The 12477-nt window shown below is 36.9% G+C and overlaps 1 protein-coding gene across 1 annotated transcript in view; it reads right to left on the reverse strand.

Moving 5' to 3' along the window:
- The window catches only part of AQR (aquarius intron-binding spliceosomal factor), a 111098-nt gene that overhangs the window by 90087 nt on the left and 8534 nt on the right, over window positions 1-12477 (reverse strand). Inside the window, exons 2-4 of the mRNA XM_032417944.1 lie at window positions 9730-10201; window positions 5136-5192; window positions 2420-2460 (exon numbers count right to left, since the gene is read on the reverse strand). Coding sequence (XP_032273835.1) covers window positions 2420-2460; window positions 5136-5192; window positions 9730-9804 — 173 coding nt within the window. The 5' untranslated portion in view covers window positions 9805-10201. The remainder of the gene's footprint in view (window positions 1-2419; window positions 2461-5135; window positions 5193-9729; window positions 10202-12477) is intronic.

Raw genomic sequence — 12477 nt, forward strand, 5'->3', positions numbered from 1 at the left:
GCCATGATAAATCCTAGTGAGCCTGGCCAACAACAGTTACTTCCTTCAGCAATTAAAAATAATGTAGCCAAGTATATAATTTAAAAATCACTGGCAGAGGGTGCCTGGGTGGCTCAGTCGTTAAGCGTCTGCCTTCGGCTCAGGTCATGATCCCAGGGTCCTGGGATCGAGTCCCACATCGGGCTCCCTCCTCGAGGGGAAGCCTGCTTCTCCCTCTCCCACTCCTGCTGCTTGTGTTCCTGCTCTCGCTATCTCTGTCTCTGTCAAATAAATAAATAAAAAAAAAAATCTTAAAAAAAAAAAAAAATTACTGGCAGCTTTTGGTTACTAGTTACATAAAAATTATCTTTAAGGAAGAAATATTAATAGCTAAGGTTTTGAATGAAACAAACAAACAAAACCACAAGCAATTACTTTCCAGGGGAGTAAAAGCCTGCTCTGAAGACACAGAAAACTAGTTGTGAAGGTTCAAGATAATTTTCAGATTGATATATCCTTAATATGTAAGAAAAAAGAATCCTAGAATTTACCTACCCACTCATCTTAAGTTTTATTAGGCAATCTCATCCATACCCATTCCCAGACCAACAAGTCATATGTTATATATCTGCTCAAATGTCATATCTTCAGAGTATTTTTCCCTGATCATTCAATCTAAAATGGCCCTTGTCACTACCCTAAACATACTTTAATTCATAATACTACCTGTGACATTACATATCTATGTATTTCCTGTCTAGACTAGAACTACAATATAAGCTCAGTGAGTAGAGACTTTATCTGCCATGCTCACTGTTGTATCCTTAGCACTGAAATTGTGGTTGATACAAAGTAGGCTCAACTCTGTCCTCTTTTCTGCGCTCTGTATTGAGATACCCAACTGCTTATTCTACATCTCCATCTACATGGTTCTTCACTACCTAGAATTAAACATTTCCAAAAGTGAACTAATGACCTATGCCCAACTCCACCCCTAACAACAAAAGCAGAAATCAGTAATGGAATCCACTAATCAATCTAAGCCAAAAACTTAGAGAAGTCACTTTTGATTTTCCCCTTTCCCTCATCCACCACATCCAACTACCAACCATCTTGTCACTTCTATCTCAAATTGGCACACCTCTTTATCTCAATCTTCCAGGCTAGTTCAAGTTATCATTATCTTGAACCTAACTACTACAATACTCACCTAATTTCTTGCTTCTTACATCCTCCAAATTCTTTTAAAATATCACCATCATGCTTACATGCTTAATTGGCTTCCCATTATTCTTCAGATAAGAAACAAAATCCTTAACATGGCTTTTGGTCCTGCCTCCTTTTATGCTCACAAATCAATCACTAAAGCAAAACAACTAGCCTCTCATTTTGATGCTGCCATGGATTTGCCTTCATAATATTTAGTAAAATTAACCTTTTAGGACTCAAACACATGACAAATAACAAATCTGGGATTTTATAAGTTTTTTTACATTTATCATCTAATGTTTCCATTTCATATTAAAACATTTAGTCAATTGGCTTTTTAAAATACTCACTGGGCATATATGTCTATAGTTGCAGATATAGAAATATGCCCAAAATACATTAAAAAAAAAAGATGGAATGATGTGTAGAGTATAAACTCTCTGTATTAAAAAAAAATGGGGGGGTGCTGGATACATATGTACATAAATAAATTGAGGGTTAAAGGACAAGGAAGATTTCTCAAAACTTACCCCCTTCTGTATATTGTACAAAAACAATTTCTATTATTTATTTTTATTATTTTACATATATTCTATACATTGTATATAAGATATATTTTATTATTTTATAAAGTATTATTATGTATGTTTTACTTTTATATATATATATATATATATATATTTTAAAGATTTTATTTATTTATTTGACAGAGAGAGACACAGCGAGAGAGGGAACACAAGCAGGGGGAGTGGGAGAGGAAGAAGCAGACTCCCTGCTGAGCAGGGAGCCTGATGTGGGGCTCGATCCCAGGACCCTGGGACCATGATCTGAGCCAAAGGCAGACGCTTAACAACTGAGCCACCCAGGTGCCCCTACTTTTATAATTTTTAAATATTTTCAAAAGATTTATCAGAAAATGATAAGAAAATTAGTATTAGTGAAACTGAAATTAAATCTCCATGTTTATTCTCCCTCACATTTCTTCAAAAACAAAATAAACCTGATGGGATTTAATCCCTCTAAACTAAGCCAAAAATTAGAAAGCAAAAAAATAATTTATGGTTCTTCAGCAGCTAGATATAAAAGTTTTTCTGGCCACCATCTCCCTGATGACCAAATCAAAAAGAAATTTAAAAGTTCCAAGTTATGATCACATTTAGTTTAGAAGTGCAAAAGAGATCCAACTTGGTCCCACCTAATCCCTATGTATGAAAATTAAACTCATTCTTACCTTGATTTGACAATCTCTTTTTCATATATATCTTCAATGACCTGTTACCAAAAATATAAAAATGTTTAATATCTCAAACAGCATTTTTTTAGATCCTAAGTTGATAGTTTCTAGTTACTGAAATTACACAAAATAAGCTGGTTTAGGATAGATATAAAATATTACTGAAATAATACTTAAGAGATTTTTATAATCTCATCACATTCCTCAAAATGTAAAATAACAGAAAGCAAAGTAGTAGAAGATAAATAATAAAATATATCTACATAAAAAGATTCCTAGAAACAATCACTAAAATGATGTATTCAAGGTGGCTCTGTCATGCAATGGATAGTGCACTGGACTTCTAAAATGACGTATTTATAATACTTCTAGGAAAAATAAAAATTCACAAATCAGAATATTTTTAAAAATTTAATTTTAAGGTATATGCTATCAGACTCCATTTAAGAATCATTAAGAATGTACTTTCAAAAGCCAGACAGTAAATTAGAAGTATGAGGATGTAACAGAAGCAAATTACATCCTGTTTTCCAAATACATGTGATAAAGCCTCAGAATTTCAATTCTTTTGGGTTAGGGAGGCCAGAATGGTGTGATACTTCAGAATTCAGCACTGGTGTTAGAAGCCTGGTTCAAACCACCCACTTCATTGCAGAGAGCTAGAACCCTTGCCTAGGACAGCTCTAAGGCTTACCTTCCCAATCCACAAAAAGGATCTACTAATACAAAGTATCCCACCAGTTGCTATAAATAAGATACCACATGTAAAGAATTTAGTGCAAGTCCTGGCATATCGTGAGTATTTTCTTTTTTTTTTTTTTTAAGATTTTATTTTTAAATAATCCCTATACCCACCATAGGGTTCAAACTTAACAACCCCAAGATAAAGAGTTGCATGCTTTACCAACTGAGCCAGCCAATTGCCCCTGTGAGTCTTTAATAATAGTTACCAGCAGAAGACACAGCAGTGCTAGTGGCTAGTGATAATAGCAGTTAAAAAAAAAAGTTCCTACTATAAAATTATAAAGTACTTTAATATGGTATCATATATTTTATGGAGTTATAATGTCTTTTAACTGCTCAAAGTATATTTGTCAAGGAAATGTGGGTGATATTTTTATTTTATTTTTAAAGATTTTATTTATTTATTTGAGAGAGAGATAGAGAGTACAAGCAGGGAGCAAGGAGACTCCCCACTGAGCGTGGAGCCCAAAGGGCTCGATCCCAGGACCCTGAGATCATGACCTGAGCTGAGGTCAGACGCTTAACTGACTGAGCCACCCAGGCACCCCAAGTCTTGTTCAATTTAGACAAAATTTCTGTTATTGCCTTTCTTTTTATCAAAATTCAAATAAAATACTAAAATGAAGGGCATAATCTTCAAATACCAACCTACAATAAAGTTCTTCTAAACAGGCATACATAGCTTCATCCTGAATTACAATGATCTGGATATAATCTCTGAAAATCTCAATCTAATTAGAATCAACTTGATTTCATTGTCATTAAGATACTCTTGTTATTAATGAAATATGACCCTAGGAACCCCCAGATCTAACATATACAACCACAAACACATACAAATAGCATATAAGAAGATAAAGCAACTCTACTAGTAATTAGAGTAATTAATATATGCCATTTTTATGAATATCCTCCTGATGAATAAAAGGATTGCTGGCAAAACAAAAATATATTCATAAATGAAACATTTAAGCTCAAATGATAAAAGAAATTTTGGGTTAAGTTCAGTTTTACCAAGTGTGCCTAAAACAGTCTGCCACTCCCCCTGCTTGCGCATGTGCATGCTTGCACGCTCGCTCTCTCTCTCTCAAATAAATGAAATCTTTTTTTTTAAAAAAGTTATACATGGGTTTTTGACTGCATGGGGGATCAGAACCCCAACCCATGTTGTTCAAGGGTCAGCTAATGAAGACACACTTTAACCATAAGGAAGAGAAAATACATTTACAGTACTGTACTTAGAAAAAAAAAAAATCCGTGTATAAATGGACCCATGCAGTTCAAACTTGTGTTGTTCAAGGGTCAACTATACTTGTTAAATGGCATGCAATATGTCATCTCTATTTTATTTAAAGATCTCTCTTTAAGAGCCTATTTCATGAGAATTAATCCCACATTCAGGAATTTTTGTTTTCATTTATCCTAAACTGCTCCACCTGAACCATAAGTCCACCCCCTAACTGAAATATTACTGGTCTTTGGCCATCTAATCCTCTACCCTAAACAACTCCTACTTCTTCCACCATTCTTATAAATCTTTATCTCAGCTCATCAACCTAAAAATAAAAAACAATAGATTCTACCCTAAATGAACTGTCAAAAAATTGTACAGAAATTTCTGTATATTTACAAAAATTTTCATTACATGGTCATTATAATAATGATAAATTTAAAACAAACCAAGAATCTGTAACAGGAAAACAGTTAAGTTATATACACAATTTTTAAAAACTTTAACACAACAAATGATAGCAGATAGTTATCTCCGGGTAGTGATTTTTATTTTCTAATGTGTAACTTCTGTTATTTTCCAAATTTTCTGACATGAATAATTGTCAATCTGATAATTAGAAAACTGTAATTTGAACTTAAAAAGAATCATGTAATGCTTTTGTTGAATTAGCCCTTAAAAATAAGATAAAAAGAACACTCCTATTCAAAAAGAATGTTGTAAACCAAATATACTTACCTTTATATCAAAAGGTGATTTTTTCTTGCTATGAGGAGCCCAGTATTTACATGCTAACTGCAAAAGTAAATAGTATAAATAAGTCACAGGTTCATACCATTGTCGAGCGAGAAGACTGAGATCATACCGTAACAAGCTCTTTCTTAACAGGGCATTAGAGGCACTGGGAGGACAGATTAATTCCACCTTCTAAGAGGACTATATGGGCATGCAGGCCAGTTAGCATCCTTGGCCCCAACCCACTAAAAGCCAGTAATGCCCTGCACTGCACCCTGCCATTATGATTTACAAAAACAAAACATACTTTTCTAACCACCCCAAGAGAAACAGTAGGACCCAGTTAATAACCACAGTCAAACATCTTCAGCATAGAGATAAGGAAACCCAGGAACCTCCTAGAAAGAACACTCTAGAATCTAGAGATTAAGTGAGCTGCCCAAGATTAGAATTAGTTAAGAGTTGAGCTAGTATTAGAAAGCAGACTCAAAATCTTCAGGAATGTTTATTTGTAAAACAGTAACCTTTAAATGATTAGTAGGCACCCAGACACACATAACAAAACCTAAAAAGTTTCTAATCTATAAGCAGGTTATTACAGAGAATAAAAGAGCTGGTATACTTCAGCAGATTAGACTTCACCTGGAAATTGTGAACTTTAAACACATATATATAGTAATTCCAGATATTTAGATGGGTTGTATAATATTATTATATAATATCAAGGAAAAACATGGTCTTATTAATAAGTATTATGTTTTTTTTAAAAGAAACTAAGCTGCAATCTCTTGAAAAACAGAAAACTCTGGTAAGCACAGACTCAACACATTTATAAAAAAGTGCATCTGCACAGTATCTAGTGTACTGGAGGAATTCAAATAATAGCCAATGGACTGATGTATATATGTATGTATGCATGGGTGCATGGATGAATGAAAAAATAAAGTAAAATCTGAAATGTTACCTCTTCGGTGAGGTTTTCCTCAACCCTACCTAATGGTGATAATTGTTTCTTCCTTCTCTTCATTTCATAAAGAACTCTATTATAGTCTCATCTTTCTGTATTAATCATTTGATTGCTTATCTATCTTTCCTGTCTGCCTAAGTAGAACACTAAAGAGATGGGACTCATATCTTCTTTTCTTCTATAGCTAAGTACCTATCCCAGTAAGTACACCCAAAGGGCCTCCCAAGCAGTAAGGACATGGGCCCTGAGGAAGTCTCTCCAAATCAGTATAGTAATGGCCCCTTATGTGACACCTTCCCAAACTATCAATCACCCTCCAACCCAACAGAAAATACTTTACCCCCAAATTATCCTATGGTATTCTCATTTCCTCATTCCACTGCCTATAGGCATCACACAAACCAGCCATCTTTTACTCACCTCATACCGTTAAGAGAACTGAATCTGATCTGTTTTCATGGATTTAGGGTCTTCCAAACAAATATGTAAATCCTATCTTCTGATCCAAACTGCTTATTGTAAATATCTGATCTAGCTTTTTCTTGGGGTCTAACCTGTGTCCTCTCAGACACTACTACCTCCAGGAATATACTGCCCTCCCCTACACTCTCCAGCCTCATGCAAAATCGAAATTTTGCATTTCCCACTTAGTATAGCTATGACAGCATAGACTGTTCAAAATAAATTTTATTGAAAGACAAAAAGGACATAAAATACAGTAGCATAAAAAACTGAATTCACAAAGTTCAGATCTCTGATCTCCTTAAAACTAAATTTTAAGCTCTGCATCTTACTCATTTAATAATAATTTAAAAACACCTTCTCTGGTCAGGTACTCAGAAATGAAGAAGGAAGAAGAAGGAAGGAGGAAGGGGAGGAGAAGAAGAAGAAAAAGAACCACCCACCACCTAAATCCAAGATATCCCCTCCAACTAGAAAACACATTTTCTCATGTTCCTATTTATGTTTCAAAGTCCATCTAAAATGGCACTTTCTCAATGAGGAAATTCTTTCTTGACAGTCTTTTCTTAGACAAAAGTTTTCATTTAAAACTGTGTTCTCAAAGCATTTCCCTCACATCTCTATTCTGGCATTTATCAACTGAACTATGATGAGTCTCAAAGTCTCCTTCCAGATACTGAACTCCCTAAACACAAGGATCACATTTTATTTATCTTTGTAGCCCAGAAGAGCCCAAAACAGTATCTAGCAAATATTAGGCATTCATGTCTGCTATCATGGTTTACTGCTGAGAATGTTCATCCCTACCACTACATTTTAATGCCCTGGTATGTTTATCCATTAATTCACTCATTCTTTCTTTTAAAAGATACTTACTCATCACACAATGTGTGCCTAGTACAATGCTAGGTACTGGGAGTACATGGGGAATAAATCAGACATGGTCTCTAGCCTCAGCTCTCTCAATCTAATACAGGATACAATAAATGTTATATGTTTACAAATAATATTCCCTGGGACATATCAGTCAATCCTACAGTTTTAAACACCACCTTGTCAACAAATATCAAATTTATATTCAAGCCCAGATCTTGCTCAGGTACTCTAGACTCACATATTCAACTGCCTTCTCAATATATTCAATCGAATGTTTACTAGGCATCTTCCATTTAACAAGACCCAAACAGAACTCTTGATACTCCCCACTAAACCCTCTCCTTTCCTATCTCAGTAAATGTCCAAACCATTCACCTAGTTGTTCAAGCTATGCCCGATTTGTCTTTTCCTCCATCCTTCCACAATCAATCATCATCAAGTCCTGCTGCCTCTAGCCTCAGAATATATCAGTCTACCCTAATCTTTAATAGTAGAGGCCACCACCATCTCTTACCTGGAGTCACTGGTAACCTTATTACTACTTTTGCTCTTTCACTCCCATCCAGTTTCCACACATTAGCCAGAAGATTCTTTCTAAAATATCATTCCCTGGATTGCAATTAAAATCTACTGGATGAATGAAATCCAAACTTCTTATCTCAGCCTCCAAAACTGTATATGATCTGATCCCTACATACTCTCTGTCCTCCTCTCATACCATTTTCCCTCTTATGCTTCTATCCTGGCCTTCTTTATATTCACACCATAAAGCATCTGCACTTGCTATTCCCTGGATTGTTTCCCTGCTCTCCCCAAAACTGGCTCTTTTTTTGCATTCAGGTCTTAGCTCAAATGTCACCTCAGAGAGAACTTTCCTGACTGCCTTTGATACACCCCATCCTAGTCAGTGTCATTAACACCCTGTTTCATTTTCCTGATAGCACTTATCCCTATTTGAAACTGTACTGTTAATTTGTCTGACTCATCTCTAAAATCTAAGCTCCTTGAGTGAAGGAAACTAATAAATGGCTTTAACCATAAAAACAGGTATATGGGCAAAGGGAGATCTAATTTAGTTTAAGTAGTCGGGAAAACTTCTCCCAAGTAATGTAGATGGATGACAATGAATTAACCGTATAAAGGAAAGTGGGAAATACATGAGGATTCTGAGCAGAAGGAACAATGTTGAAAGACCAGGAGGTGAAAGACAGCATGACAAATTTAAGTAAATGCAGGTCAATATGGCTAAAGCAGAGTTGGAAAGAGAGAAAACTGGATATAAGCACATGCCAGATTACATAATACTTTGAAGGATCCTGGTCATTATCCTAAGAGAAATTAGAACTCTTTAGAGATTTTAAGTAGGTAAGTGATATGATCAGATTTGCATTTGTATAAAATCACTGGCAGCAATATGAAGAATGGGCTGGAGGAGAGCAAGAGGATCCACAAGACAAGTTAGGATGCCTAGGTCCAGAGAGTAAACAAGGGCAACCTGGCGTAGTGTAAGAGAAGCAGATAGATTTGAAAGATATTTATAATGTAAACATGTAGTGATTAAGGGAAAGGGGGGCTCAAAATGACTCTGAGGCTTCTGCCTTGGCAAATCTGAGACAGAGACCAGAGAAGAAAGAAGCAGATGGCATAGTAACTTCGGCAGGGAGCTATTTGCACTCTCAACCAATACCCAAAGCAGCGCATAAGGATTAGGAATGTTGCTGAGGGCTACAGGACTGTGTTTCCCTATTCACAGCCAACCGCGGTTCACAATGCAACACAGCAGACGGGTTCTAAATGAACGCTCTCCGATAACACGATTGCTCTCTTCATAGATGCATCTACTTGACGCAGGTGTCTTGTCAGACTCTCGTCACTCCACTCAAAAGCGTACATTACTCTACGGCTACGAAAAACTCTACTCCTCCCTCTCTATTAGGCATCATCTCGGCTACGAAACCTTGCCGGTCTCAGGCTGGGGTGCTGCTTCTTCTGTGAATCCATCACTTCTGCGACAGACTCCAATACGGAAAAGCTCGCTTAGTAGCTTTCTTTTTTATTTATCTTCCCTGGAACCTGTACCCCGTAGGGCAAGGCGGCCTCTTTCACTGTGGTATCCCCAGCACCTAACACAGTGGCCGACACAGAGCAGATACTCAGTTAAAAGACTTGAGTGAATGAATTGACGAACGAATGCCTCCTGGGTGCACCCCGTCCCAAAGAAAATCCCACCCCCAGGCCTCGGTGGCCTTGACGTCTCCTCCTTTCACACACACCAGCCTCGGCCAAGCGCACCTGGGTTACGAACTCCGCGTTGATCTGGGACACCGTAGGAGCCACGATTTTCTTGGGCTGAGCAGGGGCCGCCATGGCAGCACTCTCACTCCGCTCCAGTGGAAAGGAAAGGTCCCCTCGGAGCAGCGGTGAACGTGATGCACTTCCCCTAACAGGCAGCTCTTGCTGCCCAACTCCGCGAAGCAGGCGCCCGCTGGCCGGGATATCCTCAGCCTTCACAGTCTCAGAGGAGCGCGTACAGCAGCCCGTACATCTTCCCGGAAGCGGAACGGAACAGTGCCGGAAGTTCGTGCAGGCGTTGGGTCTGAGCTACAGAATGCAAGGGCTTCGGCCTCCTCCGCATGCGTCCCCTAGCGGGAAGCTGAAAGAATGCACCCAGCGCTCCGGATCGGGTCTCAAGGACTCGGCAGGTAGGTGAGGGTTCTCCAGGTACAATTGCTCGGGTGGGGGAGACTTGGCGGTTCTCTCAAACCTAAAAAAAGCAGTAGTGAAAAAAACATAGGCTGGGTACGGGGGGCTCGGTTTTAAATGTTTCTTAACAGATTCATGGAGGTATAGGTTGACATACAATGAACTGCATGCACATATTTGGAGTGTAAAATTCGATCTGTTTTCAGTCATACATCCGTGAAACCATCACCAAAATCAGGATAATAAGCATATTCAACGCCCCGAAAAGTTTCCTCATGCCTTTTGCAATCCATTCCTATTGCCATGCTAGGGAAAAAAGGGGCTACTAGGTAAAAAGGGGCTGACAGGTTAGTGAGTGAAGAGGCAATGGACAAAGTAGGTGTAAAATGCATCTTCAGCATAAAAGACAGAAAGATACAACAGTAACCAGACTAACAGGTAAAACTGAAGTTGTTTCTCTCAACTGTTATCTCTTTTTACGCTAGGTGCAGTGGAATTTTTTTTTTTTTTTTTTTTTTTTTTGCCTATCCTCCCTTCTTTCCAAACACAACTTCAAATTTGACCTAACAGCTAACCAGCATAAATGCAAATTCTTGTACCCAACACCAGACATGAGAGAAACTCTGAGGATGTGACAGCTATCTATGCTTCTAACAAACCCTCTATATGATTCCAATGCAAACTAAAGTTTGAAAACCACTGATCAACAGTGACAACAGAGTTATGAACAAAAAGCAGTGGGAGCACAGGGAATGGCTTGTTTGGGTAAATCAGAAAGGCTTCCAGAGGAAGTAGTATTTAAGTTCAAACTGAAAGAATGAATAGAAACTTGCCAGTGTAGATGCAAAATATTACGTGTTCCATATTCCTTTAATACCATTGTGCCACTTCTCTTTTTCTCTTAATGCTAATAGAACTCTAGCAGTTAGCCCTGAAATTTAAGTCCTTCTAACCAATAGAAAGCAATAGAAAGCTCAAGATAGGAATTAAATGTTCTTTCCCTGCTTCTAAAAAGCAGATATTCTGTATCATCAAACAGTCCTTGAGGCATGTGGCTGGCTCAGTAGGTGGAGCCTGGACTCTTGTCTCAGAGCCATGAATTCAAGCCCCCACGTTCAGTGTAGAAATTACTAAAAAACAAACAACAACAAACAGAAAACCCAAAAATGGGTTATCTAACATGTAAATTGAAATGTTTTGGGGGCCTGGCTGGCTCAGTCAGTAGAACATGTGACTCTTGATCTCAGGGTTGTGAGTTGAAGCCCCACGTTAGGATAGAGATTACGTTAAGAAAATAAGTAAAAAATCAATTCATCATTTAAAAAAAAATGTTTTCTGCAAGCCAGTTTTAAACACTTTAGTTTTATCCCATAATCGTGGAAAACCAAATAAAATCTGGCTCATCTAAATTTCTTCTTTGAACTAAGAGTGTTAAAGTCTGTATCTAATTTAAATAATAGTGGGTAGACAAGATGGAGACAAGAATAGCAAGAATATGCATGGGAGGAATTAATTCTGTATTTCTTTAGCACAAATCTGGAGAAAGGCCAAAGAGGAAGATAATTGGGTAAGCAGGTAGATCATGTGACATGTAATACAGTTAACATCCTTTTGTAGGTGATAAGAAACTATCAAAGAAATGTACTAAAAAGGAAAAGTAAAAAATAAGTAAAAAGGAGATGATTAAATATCCATGTTAGGAAATTCAGTGTAGAAGGTGGATTGAAATGGGCCCAGGAAAGTGTTTGGCCATCAGTACCTTGTTCCAGTATGATTTTTACCTTCTATTTAAAAAAAAAAAAAGTCCAAACTGTGTAATTTCAAAGTTTATTTTTAAAATATTCTGAAATTTAAATTCTTCAAGACTCTTAACCACCATCCACTTTCCTTCAACACACACACATTTTGTCCTAAAATTGTTGTCCCTACCGCAGTACAAAACAAGAAACAATAAATCCACTAACTCAGCCAATGAAACTACTTCAGTAAGTAATCATGCTACAGCCTGGAATCACCCAAACAAAAAATTTTAATAAATCTCTTTAAAGATATTTATAAAGATTATTTTTTCAGAAAACCAAAGTAATTGATTCAACAATACTAACAGTTCTAGCATGCAGCAAATCATCATGTAACATCTAATGTTTAATTTTCTTATCATGGATGTATACAGTTTATTTTCATTCCTATAAAGTTTCCACAAGAAGCTTGCAGTGATAAAGGTAAATAAGGATTTTGTTACAGGTACTTCAAATAGCACTACAGTACATCTTTGACAAAATTTTTACAATTATTCCCACTTTCAATATGAAACAGCTTTTATTAAAAAGGCATGGG

The sequence above is a fragment of the Phoca vitulina genome, unplaced genomic scaffold, assembly GCF_004348235.1.
Source record: "Phoca vitulina isolate PV1807 unplaced genomic scaffold, GSC_HSeal_1.0 scaffold20, whole genome shotgun sequence".
NCBI classification, from domain to species: Eukaryota; Metazoa; Chordata; class Mammalia; order Carnivora; family Phocidae; genus Phoca; species Phoca vitulina.